General features: G+C 40.8%; 2 protein-coding genes across 4 annotated transcripts; one reads left to right on the forward strand and one right to left on the reverse strand.

The window, feature by feature from the left end:
- Positions 1–143: 143 nt before the first annotated feature.
- On the reverse strand, positions 144–21,352 carry CdGAPr (GTPase-activating protein CdGAPr). Of its 3 annotated transcripts, none has more exons than XM_015172645.3 (7): positions 21,187–21,352; positions 8,006–8,408; positions 6,644–7,929; positions 4,554–6,200; positions 4,197–4,491; positions 2,163–4,126; positions 144–1,979 (listed from the first exon to the last, which is right to left on the reverse strand). In XM_015172645.3, exons 2-7 carry the CDS (start codon positions 8,372–8,374, stop codon positions 1,901–1,903), a joined length of 5,640 nt encoding a protein of 1,879 aa, XP_015028131.1. In that variant the 5' UTR covers positions 8,375–8,408; positions 21,187–21,352; the 3' UTR covers positions 144–1,900. The 3 variants fall into 3 exon arrangements, with proteins under 3 accessions (XP_015028131.1, XP_070065596.1, XP_015028130.1); XM_070209495.1 differs by lacking the exon at positions 21,187–21,352 and adding an exon at positions 9,088–9,206; XM_015172644.3 differs by lacking the exon at positions 21,187–21,352 and adding an exon at positions 8,912–9,041.
- Positions 21,353–21,477: 125 nt separating this feature from the next.
- Positions 21,478–22,082, forward strand: LOC6628392 (RNA-binding motif protein, X-linked 2). The gene has a single exon (XM_002051155.4). It carries the CDS (start codon positions 21,532–21,534, stop codon positions 22,075–22,077), a length of 546 nt encoding a protein of 181 aa, XP_002051191.1. The 5' UTR covers positions 21,478–21,531; the 3' UTR covers positions 22,078–22,082.
- The last annotated feature ends 70 nt before the right edge of the window (positions 22,083–22,152 follow it).

Consider the following 22,152-nt stretch of genomic DNA (forward strand, 5'->3'; position numbering starts at 1 on the left):
AGCCTGCAGCTATTGATTGTTTGTTTAATATGCATTCAATGAGTAGTTTCCTTTATAATAAATATATATGTATATATATTCATTTATAGTAATTCGCTTGTATAAATATATTTATGTATATGCAAATAATGTACTTCAAATCATTTCGCAAGTGCTTTTCGCTTTCATTTGCTCCGCTTCAGCTGTCAGTCATTATACAATACAATTATTTATAACTAAGTTCCGGATTTATAATTATTATGTTCTTTTATCAAAATATATCAAATGCTAACTTATCTGTTTTAAAGCTTTCTATTTAGTTATTGTTTGTATTATAAATCTGTTTAAGATGAACAGTTTTTCGATTTTTTCAATGCTCAGTAAAAATTTGGCAGCTGGGTCAGGACGATTAAATTAAAATTTGTTATGCAAGTTTATTTTTATAAAAATTTGATTAGCTGAAATTTAACTAGTAGTAAAAATTTATTATAAACCACACTGGTTAAGTATTCTAAATGGTTATAGATCGTATCTAATTTCAATAAGTTAGCGTTTAGTTCATTTCTGTTGATTTCATTTAGTTATTGTTGGTCTTTATAGTTAAATGAATAGGAAAGCTTTATTATACAATAAATAAAAAGGTGCGTGCTGTATGCGGGTCTAAAAAAATCTGTCGTTAAAAAATTCCAATTTAATTCTGAACGAGATTGTCGACAGTGCCCATAAATTAGGCATAATCAAGCTGCTTTATAAAGCTCCGGAAACTTGTTTGATTCTAGTTGAAAACTTTGTCAAATACACTATAAAATTATTCGGATATTTCTTATACTATTGTTCTCCTCATAGCGAACTGTAACCATAATTAGCCTATGAACAACCATTGTTTTCAAAGTGTTAAGCTACCAGGTTCTACACAGATCTATTCTATCTAAACACAAACGAAAGAAAGAATGATAACTTATTGATTGGAAATAATTTGTATTTTTTTTAAATTTATTTTAGATTTCCGACAGATTTGTTAGGCCCGCGTTTCGTGGCACTTTTCTATTGTACAATAAAAAATCTTTAGTTAATTTGCTCTTCTTTTCATTTTGGCATATTTTGCAAGCCGCGTAGCGCATTTAGAACAAGCAAGCATAGAGTATTTACAAGTATTTAAGTTTAAATAAAAATAGTTCATAGTAAATCGAATTTGTATTTATTTTATAAACTTTGTGATTTTTGTTAAAATATATAAATTAATCGCATAATAATAATATACTTAAAGCAACTCACTCAAAGTCGCGTCGAAATGCATAAATTTAAATTAAGTTTAATTTGAAGAAAAACTCAGCGCTTTCCACTTACACATTTAATTTAATTTTTTTTTTTGCTTTCTTAATTTTTCAATCAACATTTATGAAACAAATCACACATAAAACAAACCGAAATCAAGTCAAGTGAAATGCAATAATTATACAAATAAACGAGAATCCATATATATGTAGATGTATATATATATGCATATATATATAAATATAAACTTAACACCTACGATCGCCCAATGCAATAACAATTTGCATTTGGCGCTGGGTCTTTTTAGTTAGTTATTCACTCGAAACTCTTTCTCGAGCTCCATTTTGAAAACAAAATTGAATTTTGCTCTGCTCTATATCATCCAGCGGCGATTTTGTTTGTGTTTTATGTCTTTGGTGCCGCATGGTCCAGAATCCAATACATATCTATATATGTATATATATAGAAATATACACATATTTGCATGTGCTCTCGAAATATGCTCTTAACATATAGAATTTTACAAACTAAATAAGCTATATAACGCGGCCGCTCCTTTTTCTTCTCATATCTCGTCTTCTCTTCCTTTTTTGTGTCTTCTGTTATCTATATAATCTGTATATTCTGTATTCGATGTTGCCTAAGCCTATTGATTTTGTGAACGAGATTCGAACATTGCAGTCATATCGCGTATTGAGAATTGTGGTGAGATCTTTTCTCTGTTGCTGCAAATATAAGAAGATTTTTGGAATACATTCGATTTTCAAGTGTATGTAATAATAAAATATGTAGCATTAACAGAATGATGTTAAGCAGCTATAAGCTGTTAATATTTTACGCTGCTCTAACATTAATATCATATGGGATAACATTAACATTAACATAATATTTAAATAGGAACTACTTACTTGACGCTCGCATTGCTCTCTGTGGTTATTGGATGGGGCATAGAGTTTCTTGTCGGGCGATCGCGTCCGATACTCCGCTCAAACTTTCCTGGCATCGTAGAAGTCGTAATCGCTGTGATAACTGGTGCATTGTTGGAGGCATATTTCTGGGCAGTCGTCTTGACGCTGTGCACGGCTAGATTAATGCTGGCCCCATTGCTGGTATCACAGTTTTGGTTCTTCTCGTCGGAAATGCTGCGCACACGTTGTGTGCCAAAGTCGCCCGGGTGATGCAGTGTGCTCTCAGAGCCAGCACCAGCGCGTGCCAACTGCTTGAGATTCATGTCCATGTCCTTTTGCAGGGAATGCATATCACCGCGCGACTTGGACTTGATGCGCATCGAATCGGGGGCCTGGAAATTATTGTCATCCGAATTGAGCTCCGTCTTGGAGCGTGACTTAATTGTGTCCCCATAGTACTTTTGTGTCAGCTGCTGGCGACGCTCCTCCTTGATCTTATCGATGCGTTCGCGATCGAGTATGACGCCAGTCAAGACGCTCTTGCGTCCGCCAGCGGGTAGATTCAATATGGCGGCTGCTGCATTTGGTTGGGGCAGCTCACGGGCAGGCACATTATTCTGCTGTATCAGCGAGATGCGATTCTCTGTGGTGGGCGTGGTGATCGGCTCATCCAGTTCATTGGCGCGTTTCTGGCATATCTCCTCGGTAATGCTCATGCCTGGCAAACGCTTGGGCGGATTCAGCGTCTTGGGACGCGTGAAATCAAAGCTCTTGCGGCGATTGTTCAGCTCCGGCAGCTCTGGCAACTTACAGGCTGTCAAGTCCTGCAGTTGCTTGCCTCCAAACTCGCGGACAAAGGCGTTCTCGTCCAACGAACGTGTAATTTTCTGTGCTTTATTGAGTTTTTTGAGTGGCACAGGCATCACAGGTTTCGGTGGAACTGCGATGGGAAGACTCAGCTCATTTGGCTTTTTCATGGAGCCACCGCGTTGTGTGAAATCAAAGTTGGGCAACTGCTCCACCGGCGAACTCTCAAATTTGGTGGCCAGCTCTTTGACGCTGAACGATGGCGATTTACTGGGCTGTTCGTGTTGTTCCATGTTAATGTGTTCGACGCTCGGCAAACTATCCAGGCTGTCCAGTTCGATTCTATCACAGCTGGGCTGCTGTTTCACCACTGACTCCAAATCCAAATCCGACTCGAGCTCTAGTTCGTTTCCTAATGTATTGAGTTTCATTTCCTCGCCACGTAGATTCTCATAAACTGTTTTCGGCTTGCGCAGCTCAATGTTCTCATAAAGCAGCTGATCCTGCGTTCGCTGATCCTCCTCCTCCTCCTCTTCTTCTTCATCGTCCTGGTCTTGTTCAAGCTGCAGGAGCTGCTGAGTCATTTGCGCCGCACGATTGGCACTGACATCCTCCTCCTCAATCTGCTTGAGGCTCTGGCCATGTCGCTCATTCAGCAACTGATTCACCTCGGTCACCGAATTCCTAAACAGCTTCACCTGCTCGTAGACAATGTGCTCGTCGAAATTTGTCTCCAGCAAAAGCGCGGGCTTTGCTGGCGGCTTCTCCTTTTCCGGCGACTTGTACGTTATGCTAATGGTCGACTTGATGGGACTGTTAACAACGGGCAGCAGCTTTGGCGGCGTCAGCGCATTGCTAGGCGTCTGCTCGAAGTCCTCGTAGAGCGGCGAACTCTCCTCGGTGGCCAACAGTGAGTGCATACTCAGCTGGCGCTGCAGATGCTGATAGCCGAACTCGCTGGGTGTCACCGATTGACTAGTGTTGTCCGTAAAGTTCGAGTTGTTCGGCGAGCTGGCCTGCAGCTGCTCCTTGATAGGCAGCGTGGCGGCACGGTTCGCCGGCTGCGGCAGGCGTGGCTGCAGCGGCTGCAAATCCAGCGATAGTTCACGCTTCAGGGCATGCATATCGCGCTGCTCCACTTCCGTCTGTTGGTGGAACTGTGAAAGCAGAGGTAAAATGTGAATTAGTATTAGAACCAAATATAATTGTAAGCCGAGCTCGACTCACCTGTTGGCCCAGGCTCTCATGTGAGCTGCCCAGATAACTGCTCCCTGCGTCTACGCCCAACAGCAGCGGCTGCTGTTGCACATTGGAGGAGACGCCTGAAATGCCCGACATGGCAGAGTTAAGCATTAGCGGCTCCATATCATATTGTGGCGTATTCACTGCTGAGCTATTCTCCGAGCTCTCCGTGTCGCACAGCAGCAGCGAGTAGCGTGGACTATGCGCCGGCGTTGTGGGCGTGGGCACAGGCAACTTCACCGTAGACTGATCAGTGCCGCGCAGCGTTGCGTTTCCATTGCTGCAAAAGGATTAGGAAAATTGTCAAATGGTTTTGTTTTCAATTAAATGGTAACCACTCACTGTATGGATCGAGTTGTACCAGTCGGCTCCGGTTTGAGGCCCGACTGCGTAAAGGTGCCCTGATAGCTGAAGCGCTCCTTGGCTGCCAGCTGCTCCTTACGCTTAGCGCCCAGCTGTACGGATGGATAGCTATAACGTGCTGCACCTGTGGCGCCAGTCGGCGAAGGCAGCTGAGCCTGCGCCTGCGCACGCGCTGGCTTTGGCGGCGGATGCACCTCAACGCTGGCGAATTGTTGCTGCGCAGGCAACGGATGCTCCGGCGTGCCGCAGTCAATGAACTGTATATCCGAGAGCTGATCTTCCAACTTGTAACGCTTGCAGCAGTTTTCGGCGCCAGCGGGCTCATGGCCACAAGTCTGTTGTGGATTGGGATGCGGCAGTATGCGCGCCGCACTGGGCGAGAGCAAGTTGAGTCGAGGCTGCTTCTTGGGGCTTGGATTGACGCTGTTCGTCTGACTGGAGAACTCCTCCGGCCGTGCGCGCATAATGCGGCGCGTAGCACAGCCTGAGGCTGGTGGCACATTCTCCTTGCCCACACGCGGCGAGCTCACGAGCGATTCGCTCTCAGAGAAGATGCGCATTTCGGGCTCTTCGCGATCAAAGTTAAGTCCCAGTTCGGATAGTTCCCGGGAGGGGCAGGTGGTCATGTGGCCGCGCTGCGGCGACTGTAGCAGATCGAAGTACGAATCGTGCGAGACGCTACGCGAATGACCCACTGTGCGTAGGCTATCGATCGAATTGGAGCGTATGCATAGCTCCATGGGCTTGCTACCCAGCGCCGAGTCGCGTGCATCACGTGTGGTTTCCAGCAACTCAATGGACTTTGGTTTGTCGTGCTTGGACAGCTCCTTGGTGGCATGCACGTGGGAGGTCTGCACGAAGCTGACGCGCGATGAGCCGCTCGACTCCTTGCTGCTGGCGCCTTCGAGAATTAGCTTGTGACCGGGCTCGTTGCCTTGGCGCTGACTGCGCGTAAATATGGACTTCCACGAGGGCGTCTTATCCGGCTTGCGTTTCTGCCAGCTGCGCGGCACTGACAGTACTGTATGATACTTATCTGGCAGGCTAGAGGGACCGCCACCCACCTCAATGTAGGAGCCAATGTTGGAGGCAGCATTGCCGCCGGCACCGCCTGCCGTACTGTTGCTCATCATGTTGATGGGCAGCGATTGTTTCAGATCACCGCTGCACTCGATGCGCGAGTGCCGCTCTTGCGCCTCCTCCAGGCTAATCAGCTTGGCGCCCCCGGTGCTTAGGCTCTTTGGTCGCTCGACAAGACCCAGCGATTGATCCTGTTCACGCTGCTCCACCAGCAGGCTCTCGCAGTCGGTGAGCGACTCTAGACGCAGCTCGCCAGCTGCAGCAGCTGCGGCGGCAGCAGACGCAGCCGCTGTGCTGCCCACTAAGCTCAGACGTGCATTGTGATCCTCGAGCGCATCGAAGATGTTGTGACAGTTGCGTATAAGGTACTCGGTGACCACAGCCTGAACGCCCACACCACGCAGCGCAGCGACGCCGCCAGATTCCAGTGCCGGTGAGCGCAGCAAATTGGGCGCCCAAACAATCGCCAGATTTTTGTCCGTCATCCCAGTGCGTTCGTGATGTTGCGATACCTTGTTCAAGTGCTCCGACAAGTACTTCAGGGTGCTATCAAGAGGGAAGATGAGAGAAGCGAAGACGGCAATTAGTATAGCAAAGAAGCAGCGAGTATTTACATTCCTACCGATTACCAGGGCTTTAAAAAGGCGACTTAGATAAAGCTACGTGCCTTATTCTTAAATAATTAACGTTTTAGTGAAGATAAAGTTTAAGGTTTAGAGTACCAGCAAATATATATATATATATCTAATCTTAGCCACAAAACCCACTTAATCTCCGCATGATTGTTCCTATTAGCATAATATCTAAGTAGCTTTAAGGCCGAGAGACTAAAGATAAAACCCTGCTGACAAACTTAAATTATTCGCCTGGTAATCTTAATATTTATAGGGTCAAACAGGTCTACTCTCTGCATGGACATAGCGAGTAAAAGATCAGCGAAAAGTAATTTTTAAGATAAATTAATTCCCGTCGAATCCTGCAGCACTTACCGATAATGTGGCGGCGGCAGCTTCAGAACCGTCTCCTTCATGAGACGCAAACGTTCGTCGGCCTCGTCGGCCTTCACCTGGATAGCCTCTACAAAGTTGTCATACAGCTGATAAGTGCAGAGCGGATTGGGCAGCTCGCGGAAGTACATTTTCAGTAGAGAGCTGACCGCATGAATGTCCTGCTTCATCTCTGGATTACCCAAATCGGGCACACGCTCCTCGTCGAAGGCACGACGCAATCGCTGTATGTTCGATGTGATGCCAGAGAGGCGATAGATGCCATCGATGACGCCATAGTTCTCAATGAATTCGGCACAGGAACGCAGCACCATGGGTATATCCTGGCCGCTGTTCAGCAGATGCTCCGACAGATCACAAGAGAAGACGCGCTCCCTGTAGATGCCGCTCTGCTTGAGGCGTCGTCGCGACGGACGCGACAATATAAAGGAGCGAAAGAATGCAATCAGTTTGCCATGCTTGCGCAGCACCGGCTTCGTGGGCGAAGCATCTAGATGACCCACCAGCGGTGCGGGCATTGGAAAATTCCGTGGCACCTTATCGCCAATAGTGGCCACACAGGACTGCGGAAAGAAGCCAACCTCATAGAGGGACTTCTGCAGATGCGACTTCTTGCCGCGCCACCAGATCGATTCCGCCGGACTGGGCATATCAATAACAGAGATCATGTCGCCCACCTCAATGTTAATCTCGTCCGGCGCCTGCGCCTGATAGCGTCGCACGCCATAAGCTGCGCCCACCGCTGGCGTATTGATCGTACGCTGTGTCTCCCCATCGGCCAGCGGCAGGCGGCGTCCTTTATTGTCCAATTGCAGCCAGGTGAGTATAGTGCCGCATGTTAGCGAATCGGAGGCTATTTTGGAAAAGCGTTCCAAATACTTGGCAACAGCATATTCCACATCCTGTTCGCTCTGCAGTTGCGCATCCGCCTCCAGTTCGCACATGTTGCGCAGCCCGCTAATCTTGCGGTCGTAGACACAACGATGCAGCATCTCGTCCAGCATTTGCATGTTCTCGTAGCTGCGCTTAATCAGGAACGGTTCACAGCGTTGCGGGCAGACGCGTATGATGAACCAGCAGCTCTCAGGCGTAAACGCAGCCGAACGCATCGAGCTGTGCGCCAGCTCGCCGCCAATCGACTGGGAGGCAATGCTGCTGCCCATCTGCTCCGACTTGTCGTCCAGCAGCTGCACCGAAAGGGCGCCCAGCTGTACGCGCTCATAATGAAAATGGGCGCATTCCTCCAGCTTGGGAAAGCGACAGGATTTCTGTGAAGAAATTATAGATTAATATATATATAGTTTCAATAGAGGCTCCAGGGTGGAGGTTTTCCGGTTTACTCACGCTATTCAAAGGCTGCACGGCCATGTGCCGGCTGGGTTTGGGTGGTGGCACGGCTGTCGTAGCTGGCGGACTGCAGTTGGACTCTGTGGATGCATTTGAGATTTGTGATGTGTTCATCGAGGCAAACATCTCCTGGCAGCTGCTGCCAAGGCCTAAGTTAAGGCCACCCAAACTCTCCACTGGTACAATCTTAAAGTTTAGCTGTGCACCGATTGCAGCGGCCGGGGCATCCGTCTCGAATTGCAGCGGCGCATCCTTGGAACCAATAATTGGCTGCAGCTGGCAGGTGGCAGTCTCTGTGGACGAGCTTGTTGCCATCGCATGCGCATGCAATTGTGCCGCCAGAGCGCTGCTCACCTTCTCGGACATGGTATATGCTCACGGATTACACGGATTTAGTCATCTGAAAGAAATAAATGAAAACAAATTAAATCGAGCTGCATTGCCAATAATATTTCTACCTAACTTTATAGGTTTTTATATGGAAAAATAGTTCTGGTAATGTATTGCAACTAAATATTGACGAACAACATTTTTGCTGCAGCCAATGAGAAGTCTTGGTAGATGATTCAAAAGCATAACCATTTAAGATACACATTAGATTCTTGGTTATAGATTGATAAGGTTACGACTAATTGAATATGTACAGTATAACAATTAGCAGCTGCATTTATATTATTTATTACAGGGCAGTTTAAAGTCGAACTGCCTTATGCCCTTTGCATCAAGCATGACGCGCCGGGCAGTCAACGGCCATAAATTTCCAATTACTCAGAGATTTCTTAAGTTATTTCTTTGAAATTGTATACGGGCACACACACACACACACACACGCACACACATATATATAACGAGTGTATCAAAATAATGACGGAAGCCGTCAATGAAGCCCCCCAAAATACTTGCATGACTCTCAAATCAACAGCCACTTAGCTTTGTGGGTTGCTGACTGTTTTACACTGGCAAAAGATATTGTTGTGGCTTAAGAGGAAAGCAGTTTGTTTTCATTGGAGAGCGAAATAAAATGTATAAGAAAGTTGTCTAATTTTTGAAAGCTTTGTGAGTTTTATGTCTGGGCTTACTGTTCAACAGAGTAAAGACTATTAAATAATTGCTTAGCCTATGCAATTTTGTCAAGTCTATTAATCGAACGATTTGCACTATGAAAATTTCTTTTATATTGTTATTACAGCAAATTTTTAATTGGCGTATTTTTAAATATGTAAATTTCGTTGACGTTTAATGCACACATTTTGAGTGAAATCTTTTTTTCTGTTTCTGTTTTTTATTTCTTCTTTTTTTTTTTTTTTTTGAGTGTGCTTTATTAAATGCGTAATTTTGACAGTGTATGCTGTGTGCTGCTGTTCGCGTTTACTTTCTAACAGCACGCACGTATTTTTTATCAATTACCCCAAGCCGGCGTGTTCTACTTTCAGCTAGCGCAAAACTCTCTATGGGCAAATGCTGTGAGCCGTGTCTGGAATTCCTTTATTTGGAATAAGGCCAGTGGCTCAGACAGACACAGCCACTGGCCGCTTAAGGATGTGGCACACCACTCTCATATATAAATATATATATACGTATATCTGCAAGTATATCCCATCTATAAGCAGATACAATAAATATTTATAAGCAACCAGTTGGATTCGCAATCGACTCACCTAGCGGCAGTTCTGATTTACAGGCGACACCAAATGCATGCAACGGCCTGCAACATTTAAACTTTCATAAATTAAGCTAGCCAGGGGCTGGGCAGCAGCAGTCGTTGGGGGGGACAGAGGGTGCAACACTTGGACTGCGATTGCGACTGAGACACACACGTAGAGCGAAAGAGAGGCAGGACAGAGAGACTGGCGCTGCCGTTGGCGTCGGCGAAATCGCAGAGCGAGACGGAAACGAGTTTTAGCTGAGAATAGAGGGAGTGGGAGAGAGGGGCGATCCGGTACCCGGCACTGGACACCGGGCAGCAGCAGCTGCCACAACAAGCGGGGCAGGGGGAGGGCAGCCGGCTACGTTTATCAAATGCAACAAAACTATTTGAAATGTTGACGCTAACGGTTCGAAAATGCAGCACATAAAGAAATACAAAACGACAAAAGCGACAAGCGACAATAACAACAACAACAACAAAATGTGCACATAAAAAAGCGTTAAGCGAAATAAACAATTTGGTAAAAAACAAACGGCAAAACGAGCTGGGAAAATGGAAAAAAAAAACGCACACAAAAAACAACAGTCACAAAAAATAAACGAGGTAGAAGAAGAAAAAAAAAAATGGAAATACAAATAAGAAATAGCCATAGATCAATGCGGCCAAATGTAGCTGTAATGTGGCCTAGGCAAAAACGGGAAATGGGATAGAAATCATGAATTAATGCGTGAGATTAACTTTATTAATGATATCTTTGACAGTCGGTCCATTATAAAGTGGTACGGTTTGATTGTTTTTAATACCATTTAAGGTCTTTCATAGCTGTTCTCTAATGAAGTTAAATAGCCAGTTGAACAATTGAATCGAAGTTCATTTACAGATTGTATAATTGAACTAAGTATTACGATTTATTGCCCTATGAATGCTATTGGAGAGTTCAATTAATAAGAATTATTGTTTTACTTTACTCAAATTTTTATTAGATCTACGAAATTTACTATGGGAAAATGGAATCATTTATTTTATTTTTAATCTACTACTATATTGCATGGTAATATTATTTAAAATTGGGGGACCAGACATGCTTAACCCATTAACATTTTTTAGGTTTCTTTACTCGAATAATAATTAGTTGGCGTTGCATAATAAATAATTCGTGATATAGTTAACAAGATTTATTACCTAATTAATACCATATTCCCTTTGGTATAATTTTGACAAGTAATAAAGTATATATATTCTAGATCAGCACCAACAGCCGATTTGATATAACCAGGTCCGTCTGTCTGTTTCTATGCAAACTTGTCTTTCAGCTTTAAAGCCACCATCTTGAACCTTGGCATAGGTCCGTCTTTCTCTAGCAGGCAGTACGTATATCGGAGGCGGTGGGATCGGACTACTATATCATATGGCTGTCATAGATACGATTGGTCAAAAAGTAGCTGCAAAAGGCAAATATTTACCTTACTTTCCCGTTTTTAATATCACTTATAATTGTCAGATTTTAATTGCTTGCGAATTACGACTACAGGAATATTAGTTTTTTTAACCAGATATTATCTGCCTTGTGGCTTTAAGTCGATTAGATGGCTAAATCATAATTTTTTGAGGACACATTTTCGTGTTAATGGCCGTGTCTGGGCTAATTTCTTGACCGTTGCATTTACGACATGATAATCAATATGCCCAGCAACTGTTTTTCTCTTCAATGTTTTTCAATTCAAATTTGTATTGCTGCAATTGCTGTAATCGGTTTTTTTTTCGTACCGTTACAACGCGTTATTGCATACATATATATCAAATGAATTTTATCTCGCACATTTACAATGTTTCGCTTGATTAGCTGCTGCTGTTGTTGTTGTTGCTTTGGGGTGTTGCAATTGGCAGTTGCAGCTAGGCTCTTGGCCTGCTCGTGCACTTTGCCATCGCTGCCAAAGATGAAGACATTTTCCCAGGCAAAGCCGAAACCGAACCGAGCCGAACGGTCAGCCAAATCATGTACGTCACTTTCTCCAATCAATTAAGCCCCATGTGCAGTGTGTCTGTGTGAGTGTGTGTGTGTGTGTGTGTGTGTGTGTGTGTGTGTGTGTGTGTGCCAGGGTAGCGATTTCAATCGCTGGCAGCCTCTGTAGACTAATTAATGCTATGAAATAACTTAATATTGAACAATAGTTAATGGCTTTTTAATAGTCAGGTTTTTACTTTTTTTTTTTTTTTTTTTTTGTTACTTTTTATCTCTCACGACTGACCCAATTGAGACAAGTAAAACTGCTTAAGATTTAAAGACGTAACCAAAAGTTACCCTGTAAGCAGACATGCTCAATTAAATAATTTAGTTTACTACCAATTGTACTCAGTAATTATCAGTTGTAGACATAAACTCGTTTGATGCTAATTAAATCACGTACTCAAAACAATCCTGACAAATTGTTGATTACCGTCAAATTCAAAGAGAACAACATTTTTAGTTGGCTTTATTTAATAACAATCATTTTGATACTTTGTGCAAATTGATATAAATTAAATTAAAATAGTATATTATTTATGCAAAAACGACTGGTTTGTACAAAAAAAAAAAAAGAGAAGGTAGGATATATTCAGCACGCCGAAGATCTAATACCCTTGCATACATTTGCCTTTCAGTTTCGTAGATATGTGAATGTACTGAAGCTCGTAAATGCTGAATTTAATAACAGAATATTTTGACAAGAACAAAAACTTATTTGTCAACCAATTCCCACGATTTATTTATCTCGGCCAAATCTTTGCCGCAATGACTTGCCAAATATGCATATAAGCAGTTTAAATGGTAAATGATGGAGTTAGTGTATATATATATATATTGACAGAGAAAAACGTTTTTCACCTGACTTCATTTTCGACAGATCGTTTATATGGCAGCTCTATGACATATTATTTCGATTTTGTATATAAATCAGGAGCATGGTGAAACTAATAAATGATAAACAAAAAAGTTCTACCTACAAAAACCTACTACTTCTTCTACTACTTCTACATATGCATGACAAAATTATGATACTCTCCGAAAGGGTATAACAACAAAAGTAGATATAGCACATAGTATACACTAATAAATATCAGATTAATATTACTACATACAATTCTACTTCTACTATTATTTGTCAGTCACGTAACACAAAAAGAGTATATATTTTATATATATTTATATATAAAAAAAACAATTTGAAAATTACTTTATTTTTCTTTATCTTGAGAATAAGCGACCATCACGTGCGTGTCACTGAATTTGCCTTTCTATAAACATTAAATTTAAAAAATATATATATATAAATATATTCTGAAATGTGTTATAAAACGTGATAGTTAGCTGGAAACTTTGTCGTGGGAGAAGAGAAGACTTTTATTGCTGTGAGAGAATATGTGAATTAGGTGCGGCGATGCCTCACACTGCGTGCTGCTAACAGGGTATACAAACAGCTTTGGCTGCCAGGCCAAACTAAGGCTGACACTGAGCTGCAGTGCGTGCGAGTATCTAAGAGAGATACTAAGATACTCAGACCCGCATACGTATGCGTACTTGCATTTAATAAATGCACACAGACGTTCTAAGTTGTCTGTTTGCAGTAACTGGCAGTCGGAGGCTTGTGCTAATTTATGGCACTAACTGGGTCACAACTGCTCTGCGGCGTTTCTAGAGCGAGAACGCACACTAACTAATGATGTTGTCGGCCATAAAAGACTTGTGACTACATATATATATATATACATACATTTATACAATATGCCATGCATAATGTGCTTAACTTGGTTGTCAGTCAGTCAGTCAGTCGGTCGGCAGTCATTTAGCTGCCGAGTCCCTGACATGCTCTTGTTGCGCTCAACAAGTGCAACACAATAGAACAGGCCCCCAGCATTAACAGATCCGTCCGGGCAGAGGAAGTAGGAGGTGCTGCAGCCACATCCCAGCAGATTACAGCCCCGGGAAATGTTGTTCACTGATTCTAGGGCATTAAGTGTAAATGGTTTCTAGGAAGCGCATATATACATATATATGAGAAAAGAAATAAAAGTACTTTTGCACAGCGTGAGAACTTGGCGGCTGCTGATTAACACAAGAAGCTGCTGATGAGCTGATAAAAAGCACGTCTTGTTTTTCATTTTTTCAAAATTTGGAATAAACTGAAATTTGAAACTGATTAATGTAGTTTATATACTTCCTGAGATAACAGACTGAAACGCCTTGAAAGCGCTTTCATATTTATTGAGCAAACTTTATTTTTATTACAGGTCCTGCAACTTTATATTCTTAATTAATTGGTTTTTTTTTTTTTGTCTAACCTCTATGGGGTGTTCCTATACATGACTATCTACTAAAGAAAAATGGTATGCACACGGAGAGAATGAAAACAGATTTCAGCTTTCGTTCATGCTGCACTTTTTCCTAGTAGAGCGATCCTTGAGTTTCTCTTAAGTATGCCGAAGGTTCACTTTGTGGTTAATCCGCCTCGGTATAAAATATGTGACTTTTCAATATTTAATAAAAGCACAACAAAGCACTCGTGCGTTTCATTCTTAGTCACACTTAAAGATAGCTTAAATAAATGTAATTACACCACAATTATAACAAATTTAACCGCTTTAAAATATATGTGTTTATTAAGCAACTGATGACTAGCTTTAATAAATGATTCACACTTTTGCAGTTTAAGCCAATTAAAACCATGGATATATGCTATACTATGATATTACAATTGAATGGAATATAAAATTTCAAATTTCTCATGGACAGTGACTAATGAGTGCGCATAAAAAGTCATTAAACTGGCCAATTTCAATGACCATATAACTTTTATAGTCTATGTGTGTGTGTGTTGGCACTCACGTTATGTGCTCGACACATGAAATATGATGGCAGAAAAAAAAAAAAAAAATTGTATTTATATAAAACTATGGGGTGTCTCGTCTGCTATAAGCAACCCACTGAGCGCAGATTTCCAAATTGTGGCCCCAAGGCTGCTACAATTCCGGTTCCATTGCGGCGCTACTGGTTGCTAATCTCTCGAGCTGTGTCGTATCAATCTGCGCCTCAGTTGACAGAGCCAAGAGCCGCGACTCGAGACCCGAGACCTGAGACACGAGACACGAGACCCGAGACGAGGCACTTGCCAGTCGCCAGTCGCTGGTCGCAGCTCGCGAAATCTGATCTGATTGTCTTGACTGACTCACAATGTGCATTTGTTTACATATGTTGAACCTTTTTCGAGAGATTCCTCGCCTACTCTCTCCCCCCCCAACACTCTACACTCTGCTGACTCACAAAACAGTTGCCACTGTTCGGGAGACGGCGGGCGGTTTGGTTGCATGCACCGTAATTAGTCTAAATGTAGCTGCATATTAGTCAACTCGGGCAAACGCTTTCATTGCGTTTATTTTTAGTTGTGTCCGCAACCCGCCCAACCAACATTTTAGACGACTCTCTCATTACAGACATACCTCGTAATTGCGCAGCTTTCAACTTCCGGTCACATAACAGGTGCAGCCACAAATCGTTTGAATTGAAAGCTTGCAAGCAAAAGACCGAAGTTCGAATGCCCTTGCTGTTAATATGAACAAGGAAAACTTTAAAAAGCTTTAAATGTGAGCTGATTTCTTTCTATGCACTAAAGTTGTTTATTGTATATGGTTAACTTTAAAGGAAAATAGGAATATTATTTAATTAAGATTCAATTAGTTTACGAGGCATAGCTGTAATAATAATAATTATATATTATAATAATAATTTCCCGAGTCACTTTATGTCATCTAAATCAGCTTAAACTCAGTTCACAGACTACAAGGAAATCATTAATATATTATATTTATTATTATCTTATCATTATTTACATATTACCTGAATGCCTTATCAGAACCACTTTTCATACGAAAATTTAACCTAGTTAGTTTATTCTTAAGCAAACTATATTGATAGAAAAGAGAGAACTAGTAACCGCTCGCTTTCTATAAATGCATTACATACAGCAAATGAAGAGACCAAAAAAATAGTTAAAAAAAAAGCGAAATCGTTTAGTGTTCATGTAAATTTTCTACTTTGACATTTTGTGCAGAATTTCGCTGGGGCTCTAAGCGCTGCGAGCCATAAAACCTAACCTAATGTCATTTAACGACGTCGACGTCGACGTCGCTGTCGACATTTGCCGCGGCTTTTGCCAAGCGCACAGGTACACACAAAACTTTTTAATGGAAGTGAAAGTTTTTTGCGCGAAGCCAGTGTCTAAAAAAGAAGCATAAAATAAAAAAAAAAAACAAAAAAATAAATAAAATTTGGCCAACACACATGCCGCATATCTAAGCAGTTTTTTATTTCTATTATTTTTTTTTTTTTTTTATTAGAGCTCTTAGCGCCAGCAGGCCGAAAATATTCAAAAATCAACAACAAATTAAGTGTACAATAAAATTGCACATTAACAAATATGCGAAACAGCTGCTGGAAAGCGCGAGCCACATATATTTAGAAGCAAATGTCAGCGCTTTTTTTTTTTTAATTTCATATAATTTAATTATTATTCAATATGGTCTGCGCGCATATAAATTGTTAAATAACGAACAATATCTGCACGAGGCAAAAGAACGCGCCGCAATTAATAAACAAATGCGAATATTGGAATGAATGAAAGCTGAAATGTGCCTTATGGCTGAATAAAATGCGTTATTTATTCAGGCCTAGTATACTCTAGATATATGCTTAAATATTCCAACAATTCAGACGAGAAATTTCAGTTTCTTTTGTTGCTTTTTTTCCCCCCCGTTTGCCATTTATTTGTTTTTTTTTTTTGTGGCATTTCTTGGGATCTATGTTTAGATATCTATCAATGCGAACTATATACAGGAATTTCTAAAAATAGATCTGTTGACTTTTGTACCAAGAAAATACAACTTTACAGGTTGAATAAGATAAGATTGGGTGTTCAGTTTGTGGAAAGGGTGCGTAGGGACATCTCTAGGCTGGTAACCTGTTTCTAAGCTATAAATCAGTTTCAAAGCAAGTTGTTTACATCAGGTTGAAAAACTGGCGAAACGGGATAATTTTTTTTAAGTCTCTAAAGTGATTTGAAGTGGAAAGAAATTAAATCTGTGATCTCTGCTAGTTGTGAGCAGGCTAAACAATTGACGAGAAACCGTTTTCTAAGTCGCACAGTGTCAAACGGTTCTAGAACTTATTTCAGATACGTATTAAAAATTGTTCCCAAAAGAAAATCAGCTTGCGCACCTGCAAATAAATAAAACCGGTTTTAAACTGGTTGAAAATATACTAAAACTGTGGGTGTACAAATAATGAAATGCAATTTGTTTAGCCCTTTCAAGTAAAACATTGTTATACATTCCCATTCGTGTTAATATTAAATTAACATTGAGAATATTATCATAACTAATGATGTATTTGGTATCAAAGCCATATCTGTGATTCATATGTAAATCTATAGATAAAAGTTGACTTCTTTATCGGAAAAAATAAGGCTGGCTAGATTGTGTGTCACATGGATGAGTCATGGTGAAAACCTGCACTGAATGCCAAAAATGTAGCTCAACTGGCAACAAATACATATAGAGATAGCTATAGACAGATGTAAAGGCAAGTACTTAGTCAGCATACAAATCAAACAAGCTGATAAATGTATGCCATATATGTAGACTTTATAGTTTTACAAACATTTAAATAATACGTGATTGTATAAAGTCTAAAGATGATCCATTTCGAAATTCTTATCAATGATCACTAGCGAAATTAGTGAAACTAGTTTAAAAGCGAATCTTATGTTAAATAAGCGAACTTTTACGGTTACCCAATAAGATTGCATTAAAATCTAATAATAGTACAAAAATGATTAAATATTGAGAAACCTTTGATGATGGTATAAAATATAAGCTTGATATGATAAAATGTCATCTAAAAATGGCAGAAAAATACATGAGTTAATTGTGCACTAATTTAACATATTGAAGCAAATATTTATTTATAAACAGAATGGAAGATTGTAAGTACAAAAGACAGTTCGGTCCGTTTTTGGGTAACTTTTGATGCTCATTGACTATTTTTTGAAAATGTTGTCTTATTTCACTCAACTACTTCAAATTGCTGCATTTAGTTTCTAAGGCGCAGTTCGTCAAATACAATAATCATTGGTTCCATCATCAACATCAACATTATGTTGTTGGTTTTTGTTTCATATGACTGCCGACTACAAAAACAACAACAACAAAAACAAGAACAGGAGCAGCAGCAGCAGCAGCAAATATAAACAACAACAAGCAGCGGTTGTCAGTTTCAATTAAAATCAATTGAGCTCAATTATTTGATACGCAGATGAAATAAAAAACCCGCGCGCCACAAGTTTCTGTTTTCATACGACGTTTGTGTGCGTGTGTGTGTGTGGGTTTGGCTGGTATGTGGCCCTCGAAAATGTTAAGAATATGGGGGCGTGGCTAGCAAGAATTTACATGCTGTAAATAATAAACAATATGCGAAAGCGAAATGCGAGGCACAGGTGTAAACAGCAAAATCAACAACAACAATAACAACAACAGAAACAGCAACAACAACAGCAACTACAAACATGGCAACAAGACAAGAGCGACAAAAAACGAGTGTAAAATCATTTTTTGCACTTGCTTCTCATATACCCTGTAAATGGCATTAATTGAGAGTATGCTGGGATAAACGGAAGATGAAAGCGAGCTAAATAACCAGATAATTAATATTGCACGTCGCAGTACAGTAGACCCTCACTATAAGAATTATTTGAAATTTTAATTGTCTGTAGAAGTTTTTATTTTACGAACTTAAGTTATGAAATATGGCATGCAGGCTTTTATATAGATGATATTGTTTAAATTTTGCTTCGTTTGAAGAGATCAAAGGAAAATAGGATTTATACAAGCTTTATTTCATTATTTTATATTTTAAAAATAATTTAATATAATATATTATTTTTTTTATATCTTTTATCAGTGTTATATATATGTATATATATTTTTATAATTTTCGTTTATTAATCCCTGTCACCAATTTAGTTAAGTTTTTTTTTTACTCAACACTTCTTTAGCCCTATCATTGCTGGGTATGTGCTAGTCGTGCACTTGTGCGCTCGCAACACTTACTTGTTTTGACTGTGGTTTTTGTTGCCGCTGTTGTTGTTTTCTGTTTAATAAGCCACAAGAAAACAGATGTTACCAACAGCAGCAGCCAGTTGGTCAGTTGTGGCTTAAGGCAAGGGTTAAAAAAAGAAGCGATGCCAGACCAAAGACAACAACAACAACAATAACAGTAGGTGTAATGGGTGTAGGTGTACGACCGTGTCTGTCTGTCTGTCAGTGGGTGTGTGTGTGTGAGTTTGAGCGGATGTTTGAGTTGAGTGCACAGCTACCGAGGCGCAACGAAATTAATCGAACTCTATGCGCACGTTATGCTCTAAACACGAGCCAGGCACATACATATGCATATGTATATGCATATACATATATATGTATAAAATTTATACACATATGTATGTATATTCGTTGCATCTGTAGTTATCTGGCAACTTGACACGTTTCGGTCTGAGGCAGTTTTCATCGCATTGGCAGCTATGAAATGTGCCATAATCGTGCGCAGTCGCAGCGCGAATCTTTGGCTTTAAAACGTGAGGCACATAATAATAACAGTACTCGTTACACGCTATATCGCATATAACACATATAACACTAATACAGATACAGCACAACACAATGAGAAAGCTTGCCCAAAAAAAAACTTTTATTTATATATACATGTAAATAGTAAAAAGAAAAAAAATCTTTGACTGCACAATTAGAAATCAGCGGAACACAAATGTAACAATGACGAACTACAGATGCTCTTTGAGCGCAAATATAAAATTGCTTTAGATATGCGAATATTATCGGCAAGTACTCTTCATTGATTAAACATTCAAATTTGTCGGAGTACAGTAATAAATGATAACATATGTTAAAGTTGTGCTCTGACTCTGTGGTAACGGAACAAACGCAAAAGAAACGATCTTGAACTGATTTTGTTGTTTACTTACGAAACAATAATGTATGTGTGTACAGTCAGTTTTCAGGGTTAAAGCAGATCTTGCAAGGTAGGGGTTGCTTTGGAAGCAACGAAAACGTGATGAATGCAACCTTTGCATCTTGTTAAATTAAATGAGAAATAAAAATCCCTTCAAGGGTAATTTGAAAACAAATATCCCTAGTTCACTAGGCCCGTTATATTTTGTAGTGTATAAAAAGTAAATGCGATAGCGACCAAAAATGAAAGGCCGTTGCGACAGGAGTTGGATTTTTGTTGTTTTTTTTTTTTTAATTTAATTTTATTTTTTTTGGGAAAGTAACGACGCGACTGACAGCGCAGCGGCAGAGGCGGCGCACTTCCAGACGTAGGCGTTGGGGAGACGAAGAGACAGCGATAGGCGCAACTGGAATTGCTGGCGAGTTCAATGTCAACGGCGTGGGCACACACTGTTTTTTTTTTTCTTTATTTTTTGTAATTTTTTTATTACCACTTCCGCGCATTTCTGTAAAGGAAGCCCACAACCAAAGTACGGCCACACCTAAGCCAAAGCCTCGAAAAACAAGTAAAAGCAAAAAACAAAAACAAAAAGTGGCATGAACAGGCCAAAAGGAGAAGGAGCAAGCAGTCGGGCGGCATTTACAGCGCGAAATGGGGTGGAATGTGTTAAACAGATAGAAAGACAGACAGAAAGGGGCAGAGTGAGGGGCAGACAGACAAGCAGGCAGCAGGCATATGGTGGAGTTGTCTCAGGTGTGAGTGTGTTGGGTGTAAGTGTGACCAGCAGGGTGACATAAATGTAGTGTAAAAGCAACAAAATAATATACGTACACATATGCATTTATACACATGTATTTGCCCTTTTACATACCAGCAACAACAAAAACAAAAGCAAAAGGCAAAATGCGTACATTATGCGAGCGGCGATCCATGCGTGGGAATAGGAAACACACAGAGTAAGAGTGAGAGCGAGAGGCGACAATAACGTATGACGAAACCACACAGCAGATGCGGGAGGCGGTGAAAGATGTTGACCCCCCTTAAAATGGGGCGTTGTTGTAATACTGTTGTAATAACTGTAAGCTACTGTTTTTTTTTTTGCCGTATTTGACACACAATTCGCGCTGATGGGAAAACGATAAAACAATAACACAATTATAAAAGACAGCGTTTTGAAATGCTTGAGAAACAGAAACAAGCGTCTATTATTTATTATGCCTTAACAATACACATACACTGACACACATTTTTAAATAGAAGAAGAGATACTTTTCTGCTGCTGCGGCCGCTGTTCGTTCGCAGCATATCTTTTTTCTTTTGCTTTTCACACACTCGCACACATACATGCACATGCACAGCGGCCTAGCACAGAGCCACACACACACACATGCATACGCACACACACACAGGCAGACATGCGAGTTTTGCTGGACAACAGGCAACCGCTTATTTAATATATTTACCAAACAATAAACACACCTTAATTGCACATTGAAGCACTTGCATGTAATTGTAATTATATTACAACATTTCAAGAAGTTTTCACTAGCAGCAAAATTTGCAGGGTTTTTGATTGGAAACGCGACAACAAAAATTGCGGCGCACGTAGAAGCGACCACCGAACCGACGACGACGAACTAAAAAGTACTACTGAACGCGGTGTGACCAACGCAGACCAAACGATACCTAAAAGTAGTATTGTACAACAGAGTCGTTGCTTCGTTTTGATTGGCTTGCCTGCGATACCAAATTAGATATTTTGCACTAACCGCATGCGGTCACACTAGTAAATCGCATATGTAAACAAAAAGTCAACCACATAAAATGAATCCACTTACGAATATGCGAAATGTGCTTAAATTAAGCGAACTCGAGCTTAAAAATCCCAGTGCCAAGAGCTGGCATGATATGTACCGTGACTCTGCATGGATATTTATAGCCGGCTTTCCATACACACTCTCCGAAGGTGACATCATCTGCGTATTCTCCCAGTATGGCGAAATTGTAAACATAAATCTGGTGCGAGACAGCAAAACGGGCAAATCGAAAGGATTTTGTTTCTTATGCTACGAGGATCAGCGCTCCACGGTGCTGGCCGTGGACAATTTAAATGGCATCAAAATCATCGATCGCACACTGCGCGTCGATCATGTGGCAGACTATAAGCCACCCAAGGACAACGACAAGCTGGACGAGGAGACGTTGCGCCTTTATATGGAAGGATGTGCGCCGCAGCCTGTAACTAAACCAAAACTCGTTCCCACTGAGCCCGAATTTAGTAAATCCAATAATATAAAGCAGGAAAAAACCAAGCGCAGCAAGAGCTCCAAGGAGAAAAAACACAAAAAGCGCCGCAATAGCTCCGATTAGTCTGAAAATAATAAATAAAGGTTTGGTCATAATTTGTCATAAAGTATGTCCGGCCCACAAAGTATATTCTATATT

Source organism: Drosophila virilis, chromosome 4 (assembly GCF_030788295.1).
Source record: "Drosophila virilis strain 15010-1051.87 chromosome 4, Dvir_AGI_RSII-ME, whole genome shotgun sequence".
In the NCBI taxonomy this organism is placed as follows: domain Eukaryota; kingdom Metazoa; phylum Arthropoda; class Insecta; order Diptera; family Drosophilidae; genus Drosophila; species Drosophila virilis.